Source organism: Bos javanicus, chromosome 29 (assembly GCF_032452875.1).
Source record: "Bos javanicus breed banteng chromosome 29, ARS-OSU_banteng_1.0, whole genome shotgun sequence".
Lineage (NCBI taxonomy): Eukaryota > Metazoa > Chordata > Mammalia > Artiodactyla > Bovidae > Bos > Bos javanicus.
In genome coordinates this window covers 41,165,036-41,184,215 of record NC_083896.1, presented here as the reverse complement: position 1 = coordinate 41,184,215, position 19,180 = coordinate 41,165,036, and the positions used below count along the sequence as shown (strand labels likewise).

General features: G+C 43.3%; 1 protein-coding gene across 1 annotated transcript; it reads right to left on the bottom strand.

Annotated features, from left to right (window-relative positions):
- Positions 1-13,966: 13,966 nt before the first annotated feature.
- LOC133241312 (mammaglobin-A-like) lies at positions 13,967-17,393 on the bottom strand. The gene is made up of 3 exons (XM_061406640.1): positions 17,275-17,393; positions 15,259-15,449; positions 13,967-14,158 (listed from the first exon to the last, which is right to left on the bottom strand). The coding sequence occupies exons 1-3, from the start codon at positions 17,327-17,329 to the stop codon at positions 14,126-14,128; spliced, it is 279 nt and encodes a 92-aa protein (XP_061262624.1). The 5' UTR covers positions 17,330-17,393; the 3' UTR covers positions 13,967-14,125.
- Between the last annotated feature and the right edge of the window lie 1,787 nt (positions 17,394-19,180).

Sequence of the window (19,180 nt, the reverse complement as noted above, 5' to 3'; positions counted from 1 at the left end):
ATTACTTTACAATATTGTAAATTAGCCATGTGTTCCCCATCCGGAACCCCCCTCCCACCTCCCTGCCCATCCCATCCCTCAGGGTCATCCCAGTGCACCAGCCCTGAGCACCCTGTCTCATGTATCAAACCTGGACTGGCAATCTATTTCACATATGGTAATATACCTGTTTCAATGCTATTCTCTCAAATCATTCCACCCTCGCCTTTTCCCACAGAGTCCAAAAGTCTGTTCTTTACAGATGTGTCTCTTTTGCTGTCTCACATATAGGGTCATCGTTACCATCTTTCTAAATTCCGTATATATGCATTAGAATACTGTATTGGTATTTTTCTTTCTGACTTATTTCACTCTGTGTATAATAGGCTCCAGTTTCATCCACCTCATTAGAACTGATTCAAATGCATTCTTTTTAATAGCTGAATAATATTCCATTGTGTATATGTACCACAGCTTTCTCATTCATTCGTCTGCCGATGGACATCTAGGCAGCTCTCTTATAGCCCGTGGAGCTGTGAGGAATTCTCTGTATCCAAGAACAGAGCTAGTGCAGGCACAGGTGTATTCCATCACGAGCGGGGGTGGCTCTCAGAGAAGATTGTTTACACATGTTTTATTACTCCACAAGCTCTTGCCGCTTGCTAAGGACTTTTTATTTTTAAAGTTCATAGTTTATGTTTTTTTCACGTCTGTCTTCCTCTTTGCTTAGTTGACTTGAGAGCCCATGGACTGCATCATGCCAGGCTACTCTGTCCTCCACTATCTCCTGGAGTTTGCTCAAATTCATGTCCATTGAGTCAGTGATGCTATCTAACCATCTCATCCTCTGCCACCCTCTTCTCTTTTTGCCTTCAATTTTTTCCCAGCATCAGGGTCTTTTCCAATGAGTCGGCTCTTTGCATTAGGTAGCCAAAGTATCGGAGCTTCAGCACCAGTACTTCCAGTGAATATTCAGGGTTGTTTTCCTTTATCAGTTTTCCCATCCTTTTGGAATTGATCACTGACTACCAACACTGCTCGCTGTACGACAGGCCAATAAATTGAGAGAGGAGTTATTGGGACAAAGCATAGTGACTTTACTTGGAAAACCAGCAGACTGAGAAGATGGTGAGCTACTGTCCCAAAGAACCATCTTCCCTGAGTTAGAATACAGGCTTCTTTTACACTAACTTGGAGAGAGGGGTGGAAAAGGCAAGCATTCCCTGGTTCCAGTCAGACTCTGAAGGGGATGGGTTAATTTCTTCCCTCCCGTAGCCATTCACAGGTGGGCTTTGTCAGGAGGTTTCTCGGGAGCTAAACAAAGGTATTTTAGGTTTTATTTTTCTTTATTGGAGTATAATTGCTTTACAGTGTTGCATTAGTTTCTGCTGTACAACAAGGTGAATCAGCTGTATGTATACATATATCCCCTCCCTCTAAAGCCTCCCTTTCACCCACCCCCACCCCAGCCCTCTAAAAGTGAAAAGTGAAAGCAAAGTTGCTAAGTTGTTTCCGACTCTGTGACTCCATGGACTGTAGCCTACCAGGACCTTCCGTCCAGGGGATCTTCCAGGACTGGGGTGCCATCCCAGCTCTCTAGGTCATCACAGAACATGGAGGTGAGCTCCCTATGCTACATAGCAGCTTCCCACTAACTATCTATTTTACACTTGATAGTGTATATACGTCAGTCCTACTCTAACAATGAAAGGTATTTTAGCTTAATTCTCATGACATGGGAGGTTGTGTTCCCAGAGATGGACTGTTATGTATAATTTAAGCTTGTAGGCAATATCCCTTTATGACTAACTTGTAGCAAAAGCAACAGAATACAAAGGTTAAAGTAAAAGAAGCAGATCCAATATGGAGTCAGATTTAATCTTACTTATTGCAAATGGCAACCCACTGCAGTATTCTTGTCTGGAAAATTCCATGGACAGAGGAGCCTGGTGGGCTACAGTCTAAGGGGTTGCACAGAGTCAGATGTGACTGAGCACAGCGTACGCACACACACACACACACACACACATTACAAATGTAGATTCATCATTGGAACAGTTGAACCATCTGATGAGATCTGTCGATAGTGGGAGAGGCTGTGCCTGTGTGGGGGCAGGGACTATATTGAAACTTGCTACTCAATTTTGCTGTGGACCTAAAACTGCTCCAAAAAATAACGTCTACTTTAAAAAAAAAAAAAAAAAAGAGGGACATATGTTGTTTAAATACTCTCTTCAAACAAGGGGGCGGGGGGAAATCCATGGGAAAAGAAAAATCAAGGAATCTGTCGCCCCTTACAGACAGCTGATCAAAACTACCAGGGAATTAAAGCCATCGTATTGAAAACACTATTAGAACTCATGAGAATTCATCAGATTAGCTGAATACAAGATCAAGATCAGCATACAAACATCAAGTACAATTGATAAACCAACTGCCATGGGCATATAACATAATGGAAATAATGATAAATGGACAAAGGTAATGATAGCAACAACAAAAATATGCTGAAATATATTTAATCAGAAATAAGCAGACCTTTAAAGATAACATCATGAAACTCTACTTCTGGATTAAAAACCTATCATGAGGTTTTGTGTAGTAGTCTAAATAGATACTTTTATATATGTGTGTGTATTATATATATTTATATGTGACTATTCTAAGTAGCTGATCTTTTAAAAGCCCTGCATTTGTATGCCCCTCCCATCGCAATGACTGTTTCATTTTTGTTTTTTTTTGGTTGCACACTGCATGTGGGATCTTAGTTCCCTGACCTGGAATTGAACCTGAACCCACAGCAGTGAACGGAGTCCTGCCCACTGGACCACCATGGAATTCCCTAAATTACTGTTTTTGGCATCATATTTTACATCTAACTCTTTGTGTATCCCTTAACTACTTATTGTGGCTACGGAGGAGTTCACTACTTCTGTCTTTCACCCGCCCTCCTGGCTTTGTATATGGACGGTTTCCTGCTTTTACTGTATGTTTGCTTTACTGGTGAGCCTTTTCATTTCATAATTTTGTTTCGAGTTGTGGCCCAAAAAGGACCTAATAAATACCACCTTGTTTTCAAGGAAATGAGAAAACATCTAATGATGTCAACTGCTTTCAAATTGCTCTACAGATTCAGTGTAGCCGCCATTAAAATCTTAACAGGATAGTTGTGGGTTGGTTTTGAGTTCTAAAGTACTGTTTGAATGTCTCAAAATTAGCATGGGCTCGCTTGCTTAGTTGAGAGTAGGGCCTGATTTTGGTCCCAGACTCCCTGGGTTCAAGTCCAGCTCTGGCACTTTCTGCGTGTGGGGACGCCAGCAAGGTGCTGACCCTCCTAGCCTCAGTTTCCCCATCTGTAAAATAAGGCAATAAAATATTGCCTGCCTCATGGGATTTGTTTTAAGATAAATAAATTAATAGGGACGAAATGTCCAGCACAGTATCTGGTGGTAAATGTCAGTTATGACACTTACATAATAGGGGGGAAAAAGAATATAACTACTAAGTCAAACAAAATAAATCACCGCATTTCCAAAGTCCAGTGTCAAGGCAAGCTTACCTGACTCTGCCAATGAAGAATGTTTATTTATCCTCAGTGCTAACAAAGTGTGCTTCAGAATTTGTCTCTGGTTCCACTGGGATTTCTCTCAGTAAAGAAGAGGCCATTACTTTTCAATCACTTTTATTTACTGTTTAATGGCCAGTTCTAAGTACCTGTCACTGTGGTTTTAATATCCTTAATACTGACTATTGGAAGGAAGGTTATAGGAAGTAGTAGGTGGAGAAAGATTATTTATCCCAAGACACACAGGGACTCTGGGGACTTAAGTCCTTAACACAATGTTCTGGACGCTCACATCCTTTTGGCTGAGGTTGAAATCCCAGGGATTCTCTAGGTCTTTTTCAACTACAAATTGGCCCTTGCCATTGGCACTTGCCATCTGCCTCTACGAGGATTGAGTCGCATGCTGCTGCAGCTTATGCTTTTCAACACCCCCTAAAAAGATTTTAGGGTGGAGAGCAGAAACGAGGCATTCTGTGCTTGGGGTTGGGGGGAGCGGGGAACTGGCAGTCTTCAGATAGTTAGATGCTTTCAGGATTTTGTGAGCCCAATTCTTGTATCTTTGCATATCTAGAAAAGCACCAAAATCCTTCATGGTGACGATTGCTCCTTATGACTAGCAGAAACCTTCTGAAAAAGTATGTGCTTGACTGCATGTATTCCTCCTTCACCAAAATTACATGTATACTGACCTTCCCCCACCTGCCTTTTTGGAGCAATGTCTCAGAGCTCTCTGAGGGGCTGTCTCCTGGGTTATAGTCCTCATTTTGCCCCAAATAAAACTTAACTCACAAGTCTCACATTGTGCTTTTTTTTTTTTTAATTCCACATCTTGAAACTGATGAATATATCTCCCACCTCCCCTTTCACAATCCCTCTTGTTCCAACTTACCGAAGACAGTCGGTCTCTGCATCATCCACCAGAATCTTAACACGGAGCCTTGACCCTGCCTTTAGAAATTCCTAGACCTCAAGGAAACAGTTTAAAGTCTTATTTGGTGATACAGACCAAAATTTTTTTTAAATGCTAATATATATTTTTATTGGATTATTTGAATAATTGTGTTGGAATTTGGCTTAATAAATGCTATAGAGAGAAGAGAGACAGAAACTTCAAAATTATTCATTGGACCTTTTGGTAGTAAAAGTGCTGATAACATAAATCAGGACTCTAGAAGTCCAGATCTCTAGATCTCCAACTCAAATATCATTTGTCAAAATACCAATAATAACATTTAATATTCCTGACAGTATACTACAGTAGGGAAACAAAAATGAAATACATCACAATATAACAAAGTGCTGCCGTTGTTATTTAGTTAAGTAGTGTCGGACTCTCTGCAACCCTTTGGGCTGTAGCCTGCCAGGCTCCTCCATCCATGGGATTTCCCAGGCAAGAATACTGGAGTGGGTTGCTATTTCCTTCTCCAAGGAAAAACTGTCTCTATCAAGTGATTTCTACTTCTTTGCCTTAATAAAATCCAAAGAGGACTTAATTTAGCTGTGACTGATAAAATTATTAAAAATCATTTTGAGTGATAAATTACCACACCATTTTTAGACTGTTGTTCAGAATGACTGAAAGATTTAAACAGCATTGCTATTACAAAAATTGTTTATTCTACAACTGCAAATCATGTGACAAGTGTTTTCAGAGTTTACATCCATGACGATGAAATACATGAATAAAAGTACCTCATTTTAGCAATAAGTGATTCCCTGGTGGCTCAGACGGTAAAGAGTCTGCCTGCAATGCAGGAGACCCAGGTTCAATCCCTGGGATGGGAAGATCCATTTGGGGAAGGAAATGGCAACCTACTCCAGTACTCTTGCCTGGAAAATCCCATGGACAAAGGAACCTGTCAGGGCTACAGTCCATGGGGTTGCAAAGAGTCAGACGCGACTGAGAGACTCCACTTTGCTTTCTTTTTTCACAATATCTATGCATATATAAGGATAAGGCAATGGCACCCAACTCCAGTACTCTTGCCTGGAAAATCCCATGGAGCCTGGTGGGCTGCAGTCCATGGGGTCGCTAGGGATCAGACACAACTGAGCGACTTCCCTTTCACTTTTCACTTTCATGCATTGGAGAAGGAAATGGCCCACTCCAGTGTTCTTGCCTGGAGAATCCCAGGGACGGGGGAGCCTGGTCGGCTGCCATCTATGGGGTCACACAGTGTCGGACACAACTGAAGCGACTTAGCAGCAGCAGCAGCATGCATATCTAAAATCACAAAGAGTCCTCATTCAGCTCATGAAGAGATATATTTATCAATAGCATTTCACTTCATAAATTTGAAAAGTATCAACAATTGAAATAAATATCTGGTCTTTGTCCAAAGCTGCAAACATCTTTGCTACTGCTGCTAAGTCGCTTCAGCCGTGTCCAACTCTGTGCAACCCCAGAGAGTGCAACCCCATAGACGGCAGCCCACCAGGCTCCCCCGTCCCTGGGATTCTCCAGGCAAGAACACTGGAGTGGGCTGCCATTTCCTTCTCCATCTTTGCTGGTCCCCAAATCGCCAATGCACCTTGTCTTACAAACTCCACGAAGGCATTTTATTCCTTCTTCCCTTGCGCTTCTGCATTGTGGAAATTATGAGATGTATATCCTGGGGTTCCCCAGGGAAACATGTGAGTGGTGTAGTCACTCCTTTCTACTGCCACAGACCACCTGCCCACCGCTCTCCTATGCCTAAAGCGGCTCAGATAACTCTGGGCCGTGGCTGTGAGCTGCAGATGGACGTGGGAAAGGCGATGGAGCATCAGAGATTGTTTCCGTCTCCTTGTTCATCAACTCCTGCCATGAAGTGATGGTCCTGTGATGCCTAAATCTCTTGTCTGTGTCATACCCTAGGCAGAAGGAGATAGGAAAATATTAGAAATGCTTGATTTGCTCCTGAATTCCCTTAACACTTACTCCTTGTGTGCACTGAGCTACTTGTGCTGTTCACAGTGCTGGGTATCCAGCCAGGTATCAGTGGAGACACCACCTAGACTTTGGGGACCACTCGTCCACTTGTAAACTGACTTCATACACCATGAAGCATCAGTGGGGTACCCCCCCGACCCAGGGATCTCAAGTACCCTCTTTGGATGGCCTAAGACCTCCTTTCCTGAGAAGGCAGAAGCTGTGTTCATCACAGTACATTTTGTATTTGGAATTAGCTTCAAACATACAGGAACACTGTAAGGATATGTATAGCAGAACACCAGCATACCATTACCCTGACACATTTTTTAAAATATTGAAATATAGTTGATGTGCAATATTTTTTAAGTTGGAAGTATATGATATAGTGATTTGCAATTTTTAAAGGTTTTATCCCATTTATAGTTATTATAATATTTTGGCTATATTCACTGTGTTGTACAATATATCCCTTGTAGCTCACTTTATACCTAGTAATTTGTGCTTTTAATCCCCTACCCCTACACTGCCCCTCCTGCTCTCCCCCTCCTCACTGGTAACCACTAGCCTGTTTTCTATACCTGTGAATATTTCTTTTTTGTTGTATTCACTAATTTGTTTCTTTGTATTTTTTAGATTCCACATATAAGTGATATCATACAGTATTTGAATTTCTCTGTCTGACCTTTCACTTAGCATAATGCCCTCCAAATCCATACATGGGATTGCAGATGGTAAAAGTTCCTTCTTTTCTATGGCTGAGTATAATTCCATTATATAGATATATACCAGATGCACTTACTGTTGATGTATGACTTGATTTACTTTATTCATTTGGAGACTTCTCACAAAGATGCAGCCCTAAGCTTTCAATACATGGGCTGAAAATTCCAACAGACATGCCCAGCTTCAAATATGAAATTATACCCATATATTCCACCTACCCCAGAGCTGTAGCAGGGCTGTACATACATAAAACCAGGGACAATGTAAGGGCTAAAGAAACTACAATAAGCAGATCTTGTGTAGCTGCGAACCCTCCCAGGTCAAGAACATGTAGGATGCATTTAGAAAGATCTGAGGAGTATTGCATAGTGAAACTCTCAAGGGCTCTTGATTTCCAGGCAGAGTTCCAGAAGTTTTCTCTACCAAGTAGAGGACACTTGAATGTCGAGGACTCTCCCTCCATTCTAAGTTGTTTTCTGCAGGAGTCAGGATTACCAGACCAAGGTGAGGCACTGTTCAAATAAGTCTGTTCTTCCTGGGGATTGGATGTTACCTGAAGCAATTCCAGAGGGCAAGCTGCCTTGCAGGAGTGGAGCCAGGTGCTAAAGGCTCTTCCTGCCCCTCCCACAGTCAATAAGGTGAGCTGCCAGGTCCTTGAGGTACATGCTCGTCATTGTAGGTCAGCCCTACAGGTGCAGGAGACCTCTGGGGACAGCAAATCACAACCCCATCACAGGTGCCTTCCAAATAGGCGAGTCTGAGTCCTCTGCAAACACAGGTGCCACTTATGATGATGAAATTAGCAGTTTTTTTCCATCTTTCCCCTTGAGGAAAAAAAAGAATAATGCTATGGCATTCATGACATGTTAAATGTACATTAAAAAAAAAAAAAAAAGAATTCTGAAAGAACAGTGTGGAGAAGGAAGCCAAACAACCTCAGGACCAGGGAACTGTTGAGCTCACAGTCACTGTAGGAGCCCCAAGGCTGTTGACTTTGATCGCTAGAAGGACTTTCTGCTCCCAACAGTCTTTTGTAGTGGAGGGGATAATGAAAGATTTTTGTTTCTTGTTTCTTGGCCCTCATTCATCTCCATTATCATCTAACACTTACATACGTGTAGCCTTTGCTTCTTTCCCCAAATCTCATTGTAGATTTGCTACTTTTTGCTGCTGCCACTGCTGCCAAGTCGCTTCAGTCATGTCCGACTCTATGCGACCCCATAGATGGCAGTCCACCAGGTTCCTCTGTCCCTGGGATTCTCCAGGCAAGAATGCTGGAGTGGGTTGCCATTTCCTTCTCCAATGCATGAAAGAGAAAAGTAAAAGTGAAGTCGCTCAGTTGTGTCTGACTCTTCGTGACCCCATGGACTGCAGCCTATCAGGCTCCTCTGTCCATGGGATTTTCCAGGCAAGTGTACTGGAGTGGGGTGCCATTTCCTTCTCCAGAGCTACTCTACTTTAAGACAAAAGACATAAGATCTTACAGGGGCTTCCCTGGTGGCTCAATGGATAAGAATCCACCTGCGAATGCAGGGGACACAAGTTCAGTGCCTGGTCCAGGAAGATCCTACACGCTGTGGAGCAACTGAGCCCGTGTGCCACAACCGCTGAGCCTGAGTGCTGCAACTACCGAAACCCAAGTGCCCTAGAGCCTGCGCTCTGCAACAAGAGGAGCCACTGCAATGAGAAGGCCATGCACCACAATGAAGAGTAGCCCCGCTCACCACAACTAGAGCAAGCCTGTGTGCAGCAGCGAAGACCAGTGCAAAGGAAACTAAATGAATAAATAATTTAAAAATTTAAAAGCATCTTATAGGAATTTTAAGCATATGTGTTGGTTAGTTGATACACTTACTATGCTAATTAAGTCTTTTTGTCATGTCATGGGCAAAAACTTACAAGCTGTTAATTTTGTTATAGGTCAGATGTTCGTCTTCACTGTATCAAAGATCTAAGACCAAGACTGTAGATTGCAATCACTGTGTGCCTGGTAGGGTCTCTATTTATTTAGTTGCTGAGTTAGTTCCTTTTTCCTACCTGTCTCTCATCTGCTGGAACTGAAGACCTATGTGCGACACATCCCAGGCTCTCTTGCCAGCCGCCTTCTCGTTAGGCTCTCCAGGGAAGGGCACTGATGAAGATCAGAACGGGGTAGGGGGCAGCAGTCATGTGTTCTGAGCTTCTGACATCGCCTCTTGCAGCGGTTGTGGCAGCAGTGGGTAGAGTAGACCAGAAGCCCAGCCACGGCCATGTTTATAGCCGTGGCTTCATGTCTTGGGCCTTGGTCCTTTGGTTCTTGCTCAGGAAGCTCAGTTTCGACAATAGCGACTTCACCTTCACCTGCACCCATGGGATGGGCAAGACCTTTTAGTTTTCAACTCCAGTTTGAGAGGCAGTATTATCTTCTGTAATTATCAATCCTTGTGGATCCTTTATGCTCCCTTATCCCTATTCCAGCCTTTCACCTTCATTATCAACTCCTGTATGAAATTCACTCTGCTCAATATACCTAGAAGGTTTTCTGTTTCTTGATTGGACACTAACAGACAAATGGATGCTCCTCAGAACCCAGTGGGTGCTGAGGTTGGGCAGTGGGAGTATTTTCCCTGGGCATGTGGGCATACAGAGATGCCGTGCCTGTGGAGCATTTGAAAGTGATGGGTAGAAGTGAACCTACCCTGGAAGCTACTTTTCTAAATCCCATAAAGTACACCTCCCTGAAGAGATATAGGTGTAGGTTCAATGTCTGTTCAATGTTCCTTTGCCCTAGAGCAGATCACTCCTAGCACCCTGTCCTTGAAACTCTCCCAGCTTCATGCAGTCATTCAGGCACTCAGGCTTTACCACTGAAGCATCTGATAGAACCTTAGGACTCTCCTGGATCTTGGTGTTCGGTGGCAGAAGAGGGAATAAGGAGGGGAGCTTTCTGGGACAGGCCTGGAGGAAATGTTTCTCATGGCCCCCACATTCCACTGGCCTGAACTCAGTGAAAAGAAGATCAGCCATGTGTCCTGGCTCCAGAGGAGAAGGGCTTGGTAAATAGCTCTCTGATATCTGTTTTTAATATCCTTACTATTTAGAGCATAACTATTTTGTAAATTGTTGATAGTCAAAGCTATGGTTTTTTCAGTGGTCATGTATGGATGTGAGAGCTGGGCCATAAAGAAGGCTGAGCACCAAAGAATTGATGCTTTTGAACTGTGGTGTTGGAGAAGACTCTTGAGAGTCCCTTGGACTGCAAGGAGATCCAACCAGTCCATCCTAAGGGAAATCAGTCCTAAATATTCATTGGAGGTACTGATGCTGAGGCTAAAGCTCCAATACTTTGGCCACCTGATGTGAAGAGCTGACTCATTGGAAAAGACCCTGAAGCTGGGCAAGACTGAGGGCAGAAGGAGAAGGGGATGACAGAGGATGAGATGATTGGATGGCATCACCAACTCAATGGACATGAATTTGAGCAAGCTCCGGGAGATGGTGATGGACAAGGAAGCCTGATGTGTTGCAGTCTGTGGGGTCGCAAAGAGTTGGACATGACTGAGCAACAACAAAAGAGCATAAACTATTTTGTAAATTGTTGATCCTGGTAGGCAAACACTGTATTTAATTTCTTTATTCCTTTTTAGAAAAATACCTTTAAAAATTATTATTATGTTTAAAATTTGTTGACCATGCCCCGTGGCATGAGAGATCCTAGTTCGAGGACCGGGGATGGAACTCACACCCCCTCCATCAGAAGATCAGAGTCTTAACGACAGGACCACCATGAAAGTCCCTATGTTTCATTTCTAATCCCATCACCCTCAGGAAGACCTGTTAACAAAAGCACATTTTTTTTTCAACAGCTTTATTGAGATGTAACTCACACATCATAGAATGCATGCATTTAAAGGGTACCCTTCAGTGGTTTTTAAATATATTCAGAGTTGTGCAATCATCCCCACAGTCCATTGTAGAACATTTTCATCACCCCCCAAAAAGAACCCTCCAGACAGCAGTCATTCCCCATTCCCATGACCCCTTCAGCCTTGGGCAGTAAGTAATCAACTTTCTGGTCTTCCCAGGTGACTCAACGGTAAAGGATCTGCCTCCCAATGCAGGAGACACAGGAGATGTGGGTTCAGTCCTTGGGTCGGGAAGATCCACTGGAAAAGGAAATGGCAACCTGCTCCAGTATTCTTGCTTGGAAAATCCCATGGACAGAGGAGCCTGGCAGGCTACAGTCATGGGGTCTCAAAGACACGAGTGAGCGACAGAGTACACACATGCACACAATCAGCTTTCTGTGTCCATTCTCTTTTCATGCTGCTGTTGAAAAGTCTGATGTGAGTTCTACTTATTTTGTGGGAAACATGTAGGTTTTTCTTTTCAACCCTGAATTTCTGAATTTTATTCATGGAAACTAGGATTTATTCAGATGTGAGTCTTTTCCATCGATCTTAGTCCTCACTGAGCCCTTTTAGTCATAAACTCATAAAGCACATTTATTTTTATTACCATTCCCAGGCAATTGGCATCCGCTTTGTGTATTTTTTTTTTTACTGAAATATAGTTGATTTATAATGTTGTGTTCGTTTCAGGTGTACAGAAAAGTGATTCAGATCTGTATCTATCTATCTCAGATGATTTTTGATGCTGTTCATGCATTTTGTGAGAAGTGGTTTAACTTGAGTGTTAACTTCCAAGAGATGTAATATTTGCTTAAGTCCAAGACATATGTTAGAAGTATAGCAAGAATGATGCATTTCTGCCTGGAGAGATGTCACTGTCCTGTCTCCAACTCTAGGCAGGAAGAGTCCTACAGAGTGTAGTTAGAAGGAAAAATAGGAGAAACAGTTCTACGAGGTGTTTTCTGTATGTTTACCTTGCCAAAAATCTTGAACATGACACTCATGATTCCAGCCTCCTCACTGGTCTCTAGGATTCCTGTTTCCACCAGAGTTTGTTAGCAGTGCATTTTCCGCAGGAATTTAGCTCTCATGTACCTACCATCTGCTCCCCGTTCCTTATCCCCTTAGTGCTGATGCTACATGTTAGGTAATGAAGCCTGCAGTTTGCACAAGACCACCCTTTTCCACCATAGGGTGACAGGTCAGTGCTGGGGACAGACACTTAAAAAAATATTTAGGAAGTATTTGATGATTCATTGGTTTTTAAAGGAGTGTGTATGTTTGTGTGTCTCTTTTAGCCAAGTGATTAGAGGTTTTCCTATGATCATTCTGTTCTTGGTTTTCAGTGTGATTCCATGGTGGTCAGAAAGTACACTGTGTCTTCTGCTGTGGCCAAAGTCGGTTGAGTGACCTGCTGACATGGACATTCCAGAAAGCTGCTTCCGTTTGCTCCAATCTTTGGTGTTTCTTCCAACACTCCCATCTGCTGGATGTCTGGCAGTTGCTGGTGTTGTCAGCAAAGTCCTCCGTCATCCTCTTGGGCTCTGCATGGCTTTGCAGGCATCAGCCCCTCCAGCAAACATTCTTTGGTTATATCCTCAGCCGGGTGGTGTGCCTGGCAAATGCGTGACTGTGTTGAACAGGAATCTTCACTCCACTGGACAGCTCTCTGATGTCCTGGGGCAGATGGAGGCCAAAGCTGTCGGAGTGCTGAGACTGAGGCTGGGGAGAGGCTTGCTTGCAGCTGGGAGCTGCCCTTACTTCCAATCCTAAGACCACCTCCCTTCAAAGCTGAGACTGGTCTGACCAGAGAATGGCTCCCCATCGTAGGACCTCTCTCGTGCCTCTTTCCTGTACACATTATATAGGAGGGAAGAGTCAGAATTTCGGGGAGCTGAATCATCCCAAGAAAGGGCCAGAGGTCTTCCTGGTAGAAGGGATGGCTCCAGAAGGAAAAGGGACTCTGGGAGGTGTGAGCAGAAGGGCAGTAACTTATCTTTGGTGAGAGGGTTGTGGGGACTGGTAGAAGTAAGGGGAGCTAAGGTGCGATTTTAAAATTTCTTGTTTTGCTTTGTTCCAACATAGTGCACATTTCCCCCTGATCTTCCTGACTTCATAGGTCCTTGTGTGAATGAGGGGATGAGTTACGCTGCCATTCAAGGGACACATGTGGGGACAGTCCTACAGTTCTATTAGGGGGCATCAACCATCTGGTGGCTCAGACAGTGAAGAATCTCCTTGTAATGCAGGAGACTCGGGTTGGACCCCTGGGTCGGGAAGATTCCCCTGGAGAACGGAGTGGCTACCCACTCTAGTATTCTCGTCTGGAGGATTCCACGGACAGAGGAGTCTTGCGGGCTACAGTCCATGGGGTTGCAAAGAGTCGGTCAGGACTAAGCGACTTAAACTCACTCAAATCTCAGGAATTAGGGTAAACAATATTTTTGTGAACTAATGTTAAAAGTTAAGATTAGTGCCATATATCAGATTTTAAAATCAAGACAGGATTCACCCTGGCTTTGCCTGAGTTACCTCTCTCAATGGCTCTGTTCCCAGCCCTGCACACTTGGGGCAGAGACAGAGAGAGCTGAGAAAGCTGCCCCCCATGGCCAGCAGGGTTCAGAATGAAGATGAAGACTGAAGCAGGTCAGGGAACTTGGGTATGACCCAACCACCGGAAACTCCCCTCTAGTTCCTGGGGAGATGGGAATGAGGAGGGGAGGAAAACCGCTTTTCCAGAGAGACAATTAATGTTGGACTAGAAATGGTAAGAGACAAAGTGCCTTTCAGATACCTCCATCCTTCACCCATGAGTTATTTAATGAATAATTCTGTGTGTGTGTTATATGTGAAGCTCTCTAAAGTCTCTATTTGAATCAGATAACAAAAAAGAACTTTAGATATGCAGATATTTTATTGAAATGAAAATGTATTTGAGGTTTCAACAATTGTCTTGCAGTGTGTAGATTAAAAGACAAAAAAGACAGACAGCTTGTGGTATATACTCATCGCCAGTTGACATTTCTGAGCCAAAGGTCTTGCAGAAAGTTAGAATTATTTACAGTATATACTGTCGTACATGATTTGCTGAAAAACAAAAAAAATCACTTAGATTTTCAGCTCCCTCTTGCAAAATAAAATCTTGCACAATAAACATTTCTTCTAATTGTTATCTTGAATGCGTTCACACACATCTGACATTCAAGAGAATTAGTCCTGGAAGTTAAATCAGAATGATCCCATTTATCTTATCATTCAGGAGACATTTATCAATGCCAAAGAAGTGCTGGTGCTTCCAGATCTTTTCCCCACCAGAGGTCCCTTGAGTAAGTTCTTTTCTGCACATTTCTTGCTGTAATAACTTATCTATAACGATGCTACGTATATTATCAGTTTTCCATAGAATCGTGACAATCTCAGCACCAATACAAGGACCCAAGGAAGTTTTGAATTCCTATGCAGACTTTCTGTCATAAATATAGAAAATAGCCGGGACCTTCATCTTTGACTTTGTAGCCTGTAAAATCTTGAGGCTGTGACTCAGAAAGATCCATCTGAGTTAGGCTTTTCAAGAAGAAAAGCCTAGCATCCTTCATTATAAGGATCATAGTAAATGATGTAATTTAAATTACATAGTAAATGATTCTATTTACCATTTTCACCATTTCAAATATACCTAACACTATATTCACTCTGCAGTCAGTACAACCAATCTCCAGACTGTCTTCAGGTTACAAAAATGAAACTATATACCTGTTAAATAACCCCCATTTCCCCTCAATATCCGACTTCTGAAAACCACTATTCCACCCTGTGTTTCTATGAGATTGGCTACTCCTGAAACCTGGTATAAGAGTTGAGCTACCTTTGTCTTTTTGTGACTGGTTTATTTCACTGATCATAATGTGTGTGTGTGTGTCTGCCTCTGTGCCTACTGGGGAAATGTGGTTTAGGTAGACCCTTTGCTTTTCCCTCTTCTGTCTTTTAAATTTATTATTCACTGAAGATTTCAGCACTGTAGCCTTGGACATCTTTCTTGATGTCAAAGTCATCAGACTCACCACACAATGAAATAAATGGAAATGAAACACATTCATCACTCGCTTTAGTGTAATGAATAACAAATGTAGAGTCTATTTGTCCCTGTCCCTTGGTTGTAAAAGCACATCAGAAGAAGCTGAAATTACCAACATCTGTTTGAAATTGGCCAGAGTTTCATTTGACTGCTGGAGAAAACATTGCTTTAATTCATCTGCAGCCTTTTTCTCAACGTCAGTCTGTGCGAAATCTTTAAGATATACTCTATATTCATCCTTGGACACAGTGGGATCAACTGATTTTTCAACCACATTGTCAAGAAGGGAGCAGCCAGAAGAACCTGGGAAGAAAGAAGGCAAACATGGGCTCCATTATGGATGCATGAACATCTTTGGAGGGCAGAACCATGGTGGTTGTCATTTAGGAGCCTGGTGGGCTGCAGTCCATGGGGTCTCTGAGTTGGACACAACTGAGCGACTTCACTTTCACTTTTCACTTTCATGCATTGAAGAAGGAAATGGCAACCCACTCCAGTGTTCTTGCCTGGAGAATCCCAGGGACGGAGGAGCCTTGTGGGCTGCCGTCTATGGGGTCGCGCAGAGTCGGACACGACTGAAGCGACTCAGCAGCAGCAGCAGCAGAGATATCTATTCATAAAGATTATGGCAAATGGTCTTCAGTTCTCTATTCTACAAGAGTAAACTTGGGATCTGGGATTTCTCTAAGACCTAAAACATCTGTGCTTCCTCTTGCTAGCCTCTAGAAGCCAAACCTTATGTAACCTTGACTAAGAAGGGTGTTGAGGAAGTGAGACGCTCTGACTCAGGGCAACATATTAAACTTTATCTGGTCTTTCTTTGTTCAGAGTCATATGATGTTTCGCCATTATCATTCCAAGTAACAAGTAAAATTTCCCAGGATTGTACATGTACTGCTTCTAGAATATTGTCCATTAGCTCTGTTGATGCTAATGATTTTCTGAAACAAACAAACAAAATAATGTACAAATGAAATTCTTGTTTGTGAAGTGATCTGTTGTGGTGATTTCAGTTGGGTAGGAGAAAGAGTTCTGGAACTGGATTAGAGAGAACTGGCTTTTATTCTTGGGTCTGTAATTTTTTATTTAGTTGACCTTGAGCCTGTCACCTTGAACACATCTGCAAGTACTTGAGGAACAAATGAGGTGAGGATATTTAAAAGAGCTCTGTAGGACTTCTTTGGTGGCACAGCGCATAAGAATCTGCCTGCCAATGTGGGGGACGTGAATTCGATCCCTGGTTGGGGAAGATTCCACATGCCTTAGGGCAGCTAACCCTGTGTGCTACAGCTGCTGTGCCCACGCTCTACAGCCCTTGCTTTGCAACAAGAGAAGCCATCGCAATGAGAGGCCCTCGCACCCCAGTGAAGGGTTGCCCCCACTCGCCACAACTAGAGAGAGCCTGGGCAAAGTAATGAAGACCTAGTACAACTAAGAATAAATAAACAGAAATGAAAGAAGAACAAAAGAGCTTTGTAAGTTGAATAAAGTAAACTATGTCTGTGACTTATTACCGATGACTAGACTAGCCGCCAGGGCATTATTCTTGAACTGGATCTTCACTTGGGAAGGAGACCTCCAAGGAGGTGTGAACTCCCCTCTCCAGTCAACATTGAGCAGGGAGGGACTGGGAGGAAAGGCATTCCAGAAGGGCTCAAATCAACTGTGAAAACTTGTGAAGAGTTAGGACTCCCCAACTGGGTGCAGGACCCTGGGTCACCCACTGCAGCCTGAACTTTACCTCCTGGCAGATTTCCTGTTTCTTTTCATATTTAAGGAGACTCCAAGAGTGCCTCTTTCAGGAAACCCATCTGGTATAAAATCAGGAATCATCAGAGCATCTCTTCCCCTTGCCCTGCTGAAATGCCTAATTCTAGTAGTCAGTCCCTAGCCTCATCCCATGGCACCTGTGATGATGGTGGGACACCCTGAATGTCGTCAGACACTACGTGCAGCCCCAGGGCAGAGGCAAAGCTCACAAAGGGCTTCTTTCAGATGTTCTGGAATGAGTGATGATGCTTAGGTCTCTGGTGGGCAGGCCTGTACTGGTGCTTGGGGGTTGGGAGCTCTTGCACAGGGAACCAGACAGCAACCTTAGCCCCACATCTGTGCACCCATCAGTACTCACCTGCATAGCAGTACAGGGGGAGGGCGACCAGCATGAGGACCATCACCAGCTTCATGTTGGAGGCAGCTGCTGCTGACAAGTCAGTCTAATGTCAGAGCAGAAGGAACTCACTTTAGAGGTGAGTGCCCAGAACGCCTCCTTTTATTCTCCAGGTCACCACGCTAATCCTTCCCACAAATGAGGAAATGAGTCACAGGATAAACCTGGCATTGGACCAGGAAACAACAGCAAGAACCAACAAGAACCCAGACAGCCTATTTTTCTGTTGGTAGAAAACTGAGGAGACAGAGTCTTTGGGACCCCAAACAATTTCAGAACTGCCATCAAGATATATGACATTCAGTTCAGTTCAGTTCAGCCACTCAGCCATGTCCGACTCTTTGCGACCCCATGGACTGCAGCATGCCAGGCCTCCCTGTCTATCACCAACTCCCAGAGTTTACTCAAACTCATGTCCATCGAGTCAGTGATGCTATCCAACCATCTCATCCTCTGTCATTCCCTTCTCCTCTCACCTTCAATCTTTCCCAGCATCAAGGTCTTTATAAATGAGTCAGTTCTTCACATCAGGTGGCCAAAGTATTGGACTTACAGCTTCAGCATCAGTCCTTCCAATGAATATTCAGGACTGATTTCCTTTAGGATGGACTGGTTGGATCTCCTTGCAGTCCAAGGGACTCTCAAGAGTCTTCTCCAACACCACAGTTCAAAAGCATCATTTCTTTGGCACTCACCTTCTTCACAGTCCAACTCTCACATCCATACATGACTATTGGAAAAACCATAGCTTTGACCAGACAGACCTTTATTGGCAAAGTAATGTTATGCTTTTTAATATGCTGTCTAGGTTGGTCATAACTTTTCTTCCAAGGAGCAAGCCTCTTTCAATTTCATGGCCACATTATATGACTTGAAGTAAAATGAATGCAAATCTGCTTTCTGAATAAAGCAAAGCACAGCATTGCGAGCCTGTGTTGTCCTCCTTGTTTTTTATTATTATTGTGATCATCATTATCTCTTCTTCCTCCTCTTCCTCTTCCTCCACCTCTTGTTTCTACTCTCTTCTTCTTCAAAGTACAAGTAGCATATGCTATGGGTCTGTTCTGCGGGTTTACCGAGCACAAGAGCTGGGTGTGATACCACATACCTCCTCTGGGAGGCAGAGTTCTCTTGTCTATAGAAGATTTTTTTCTGTAAGGTGCTTTAAATTTGGGAAATGTTAAAAATTAAAAACACTAAAAATCTGCAAGGAGATCAAACCAGTCAATCCTAAAGGAAATCAGTCCTGAATATTCATTGGAAGGACTGATGTGAAGAACTGACTCATTGGAAAAGACTCATGCTGGGAAAGATTGAAGACAGGAGGAGAAGGGGATGACAGAGGATGAGATGGTTGGAAGGCATCACTGTCTGGTTGGACATGAGTTTGAGCAAGCTGTGGGAGTTGGCGATGGACAGGGAAGCCTGGCGTGCTGCAGTCCATGGGGTGGCAAAGAGTCAGACATGGCTGAGAGACTGAACTGAACTGAAAAATTAAAAATGTCTTACCTCTGTGAAGTTTGTTTTATCAAAGACTATCTCATTAGTTCACTCAGTTTCATCAATTTATTCTATTATAAATCTATGAATGAATTTTCATCTACTTTTAGTTAGGTTTTTAGGGTTTTTCTTCCACTGACACAAAGGATGTTGTGAAGTAGAAAAGCTGATTGCTTAGGGGAGGCAAAGCTGAATGGTGGAATGGCGATGGGATCTGGGTTCATACAGATGTGGATTTGAAGCATGGATGCAACACCTAATCATGAAGTGTCCTTGGACAAACTCGTGGTCATTCTGAGCTTCCTTTTCCTCACTGCTAAAAGGGGCATGAATGATGCCATGCTTGGTTTTGTCAAGATGTATGTAT

Bases quoted from the DNA above. Each gene is read 5' to 3' on its own strand.
- LOC133241312 (XM_061406640.1), bottom strand. From the start codon at position 17,329: ATGAAGCTGGTGATGGTCCTCATGCTGGTCGCCCTCCCCCTGTACTGC. The intron at 15,450-17,274 runs GTGAGTACTGAT...CTTTCTTCCCAG, and splicing joins CCCCCTGTACTGCTATGCAG to GTTCTTCTGGCTGCTCCCTT. The intron at 14,159-15,258 runs GTAATTTCAGCT...TTTGTTTTTCAG, and splicing joins CCAATTTCAAACAGATGTTG to CAAATCATGTACGACAGTAT.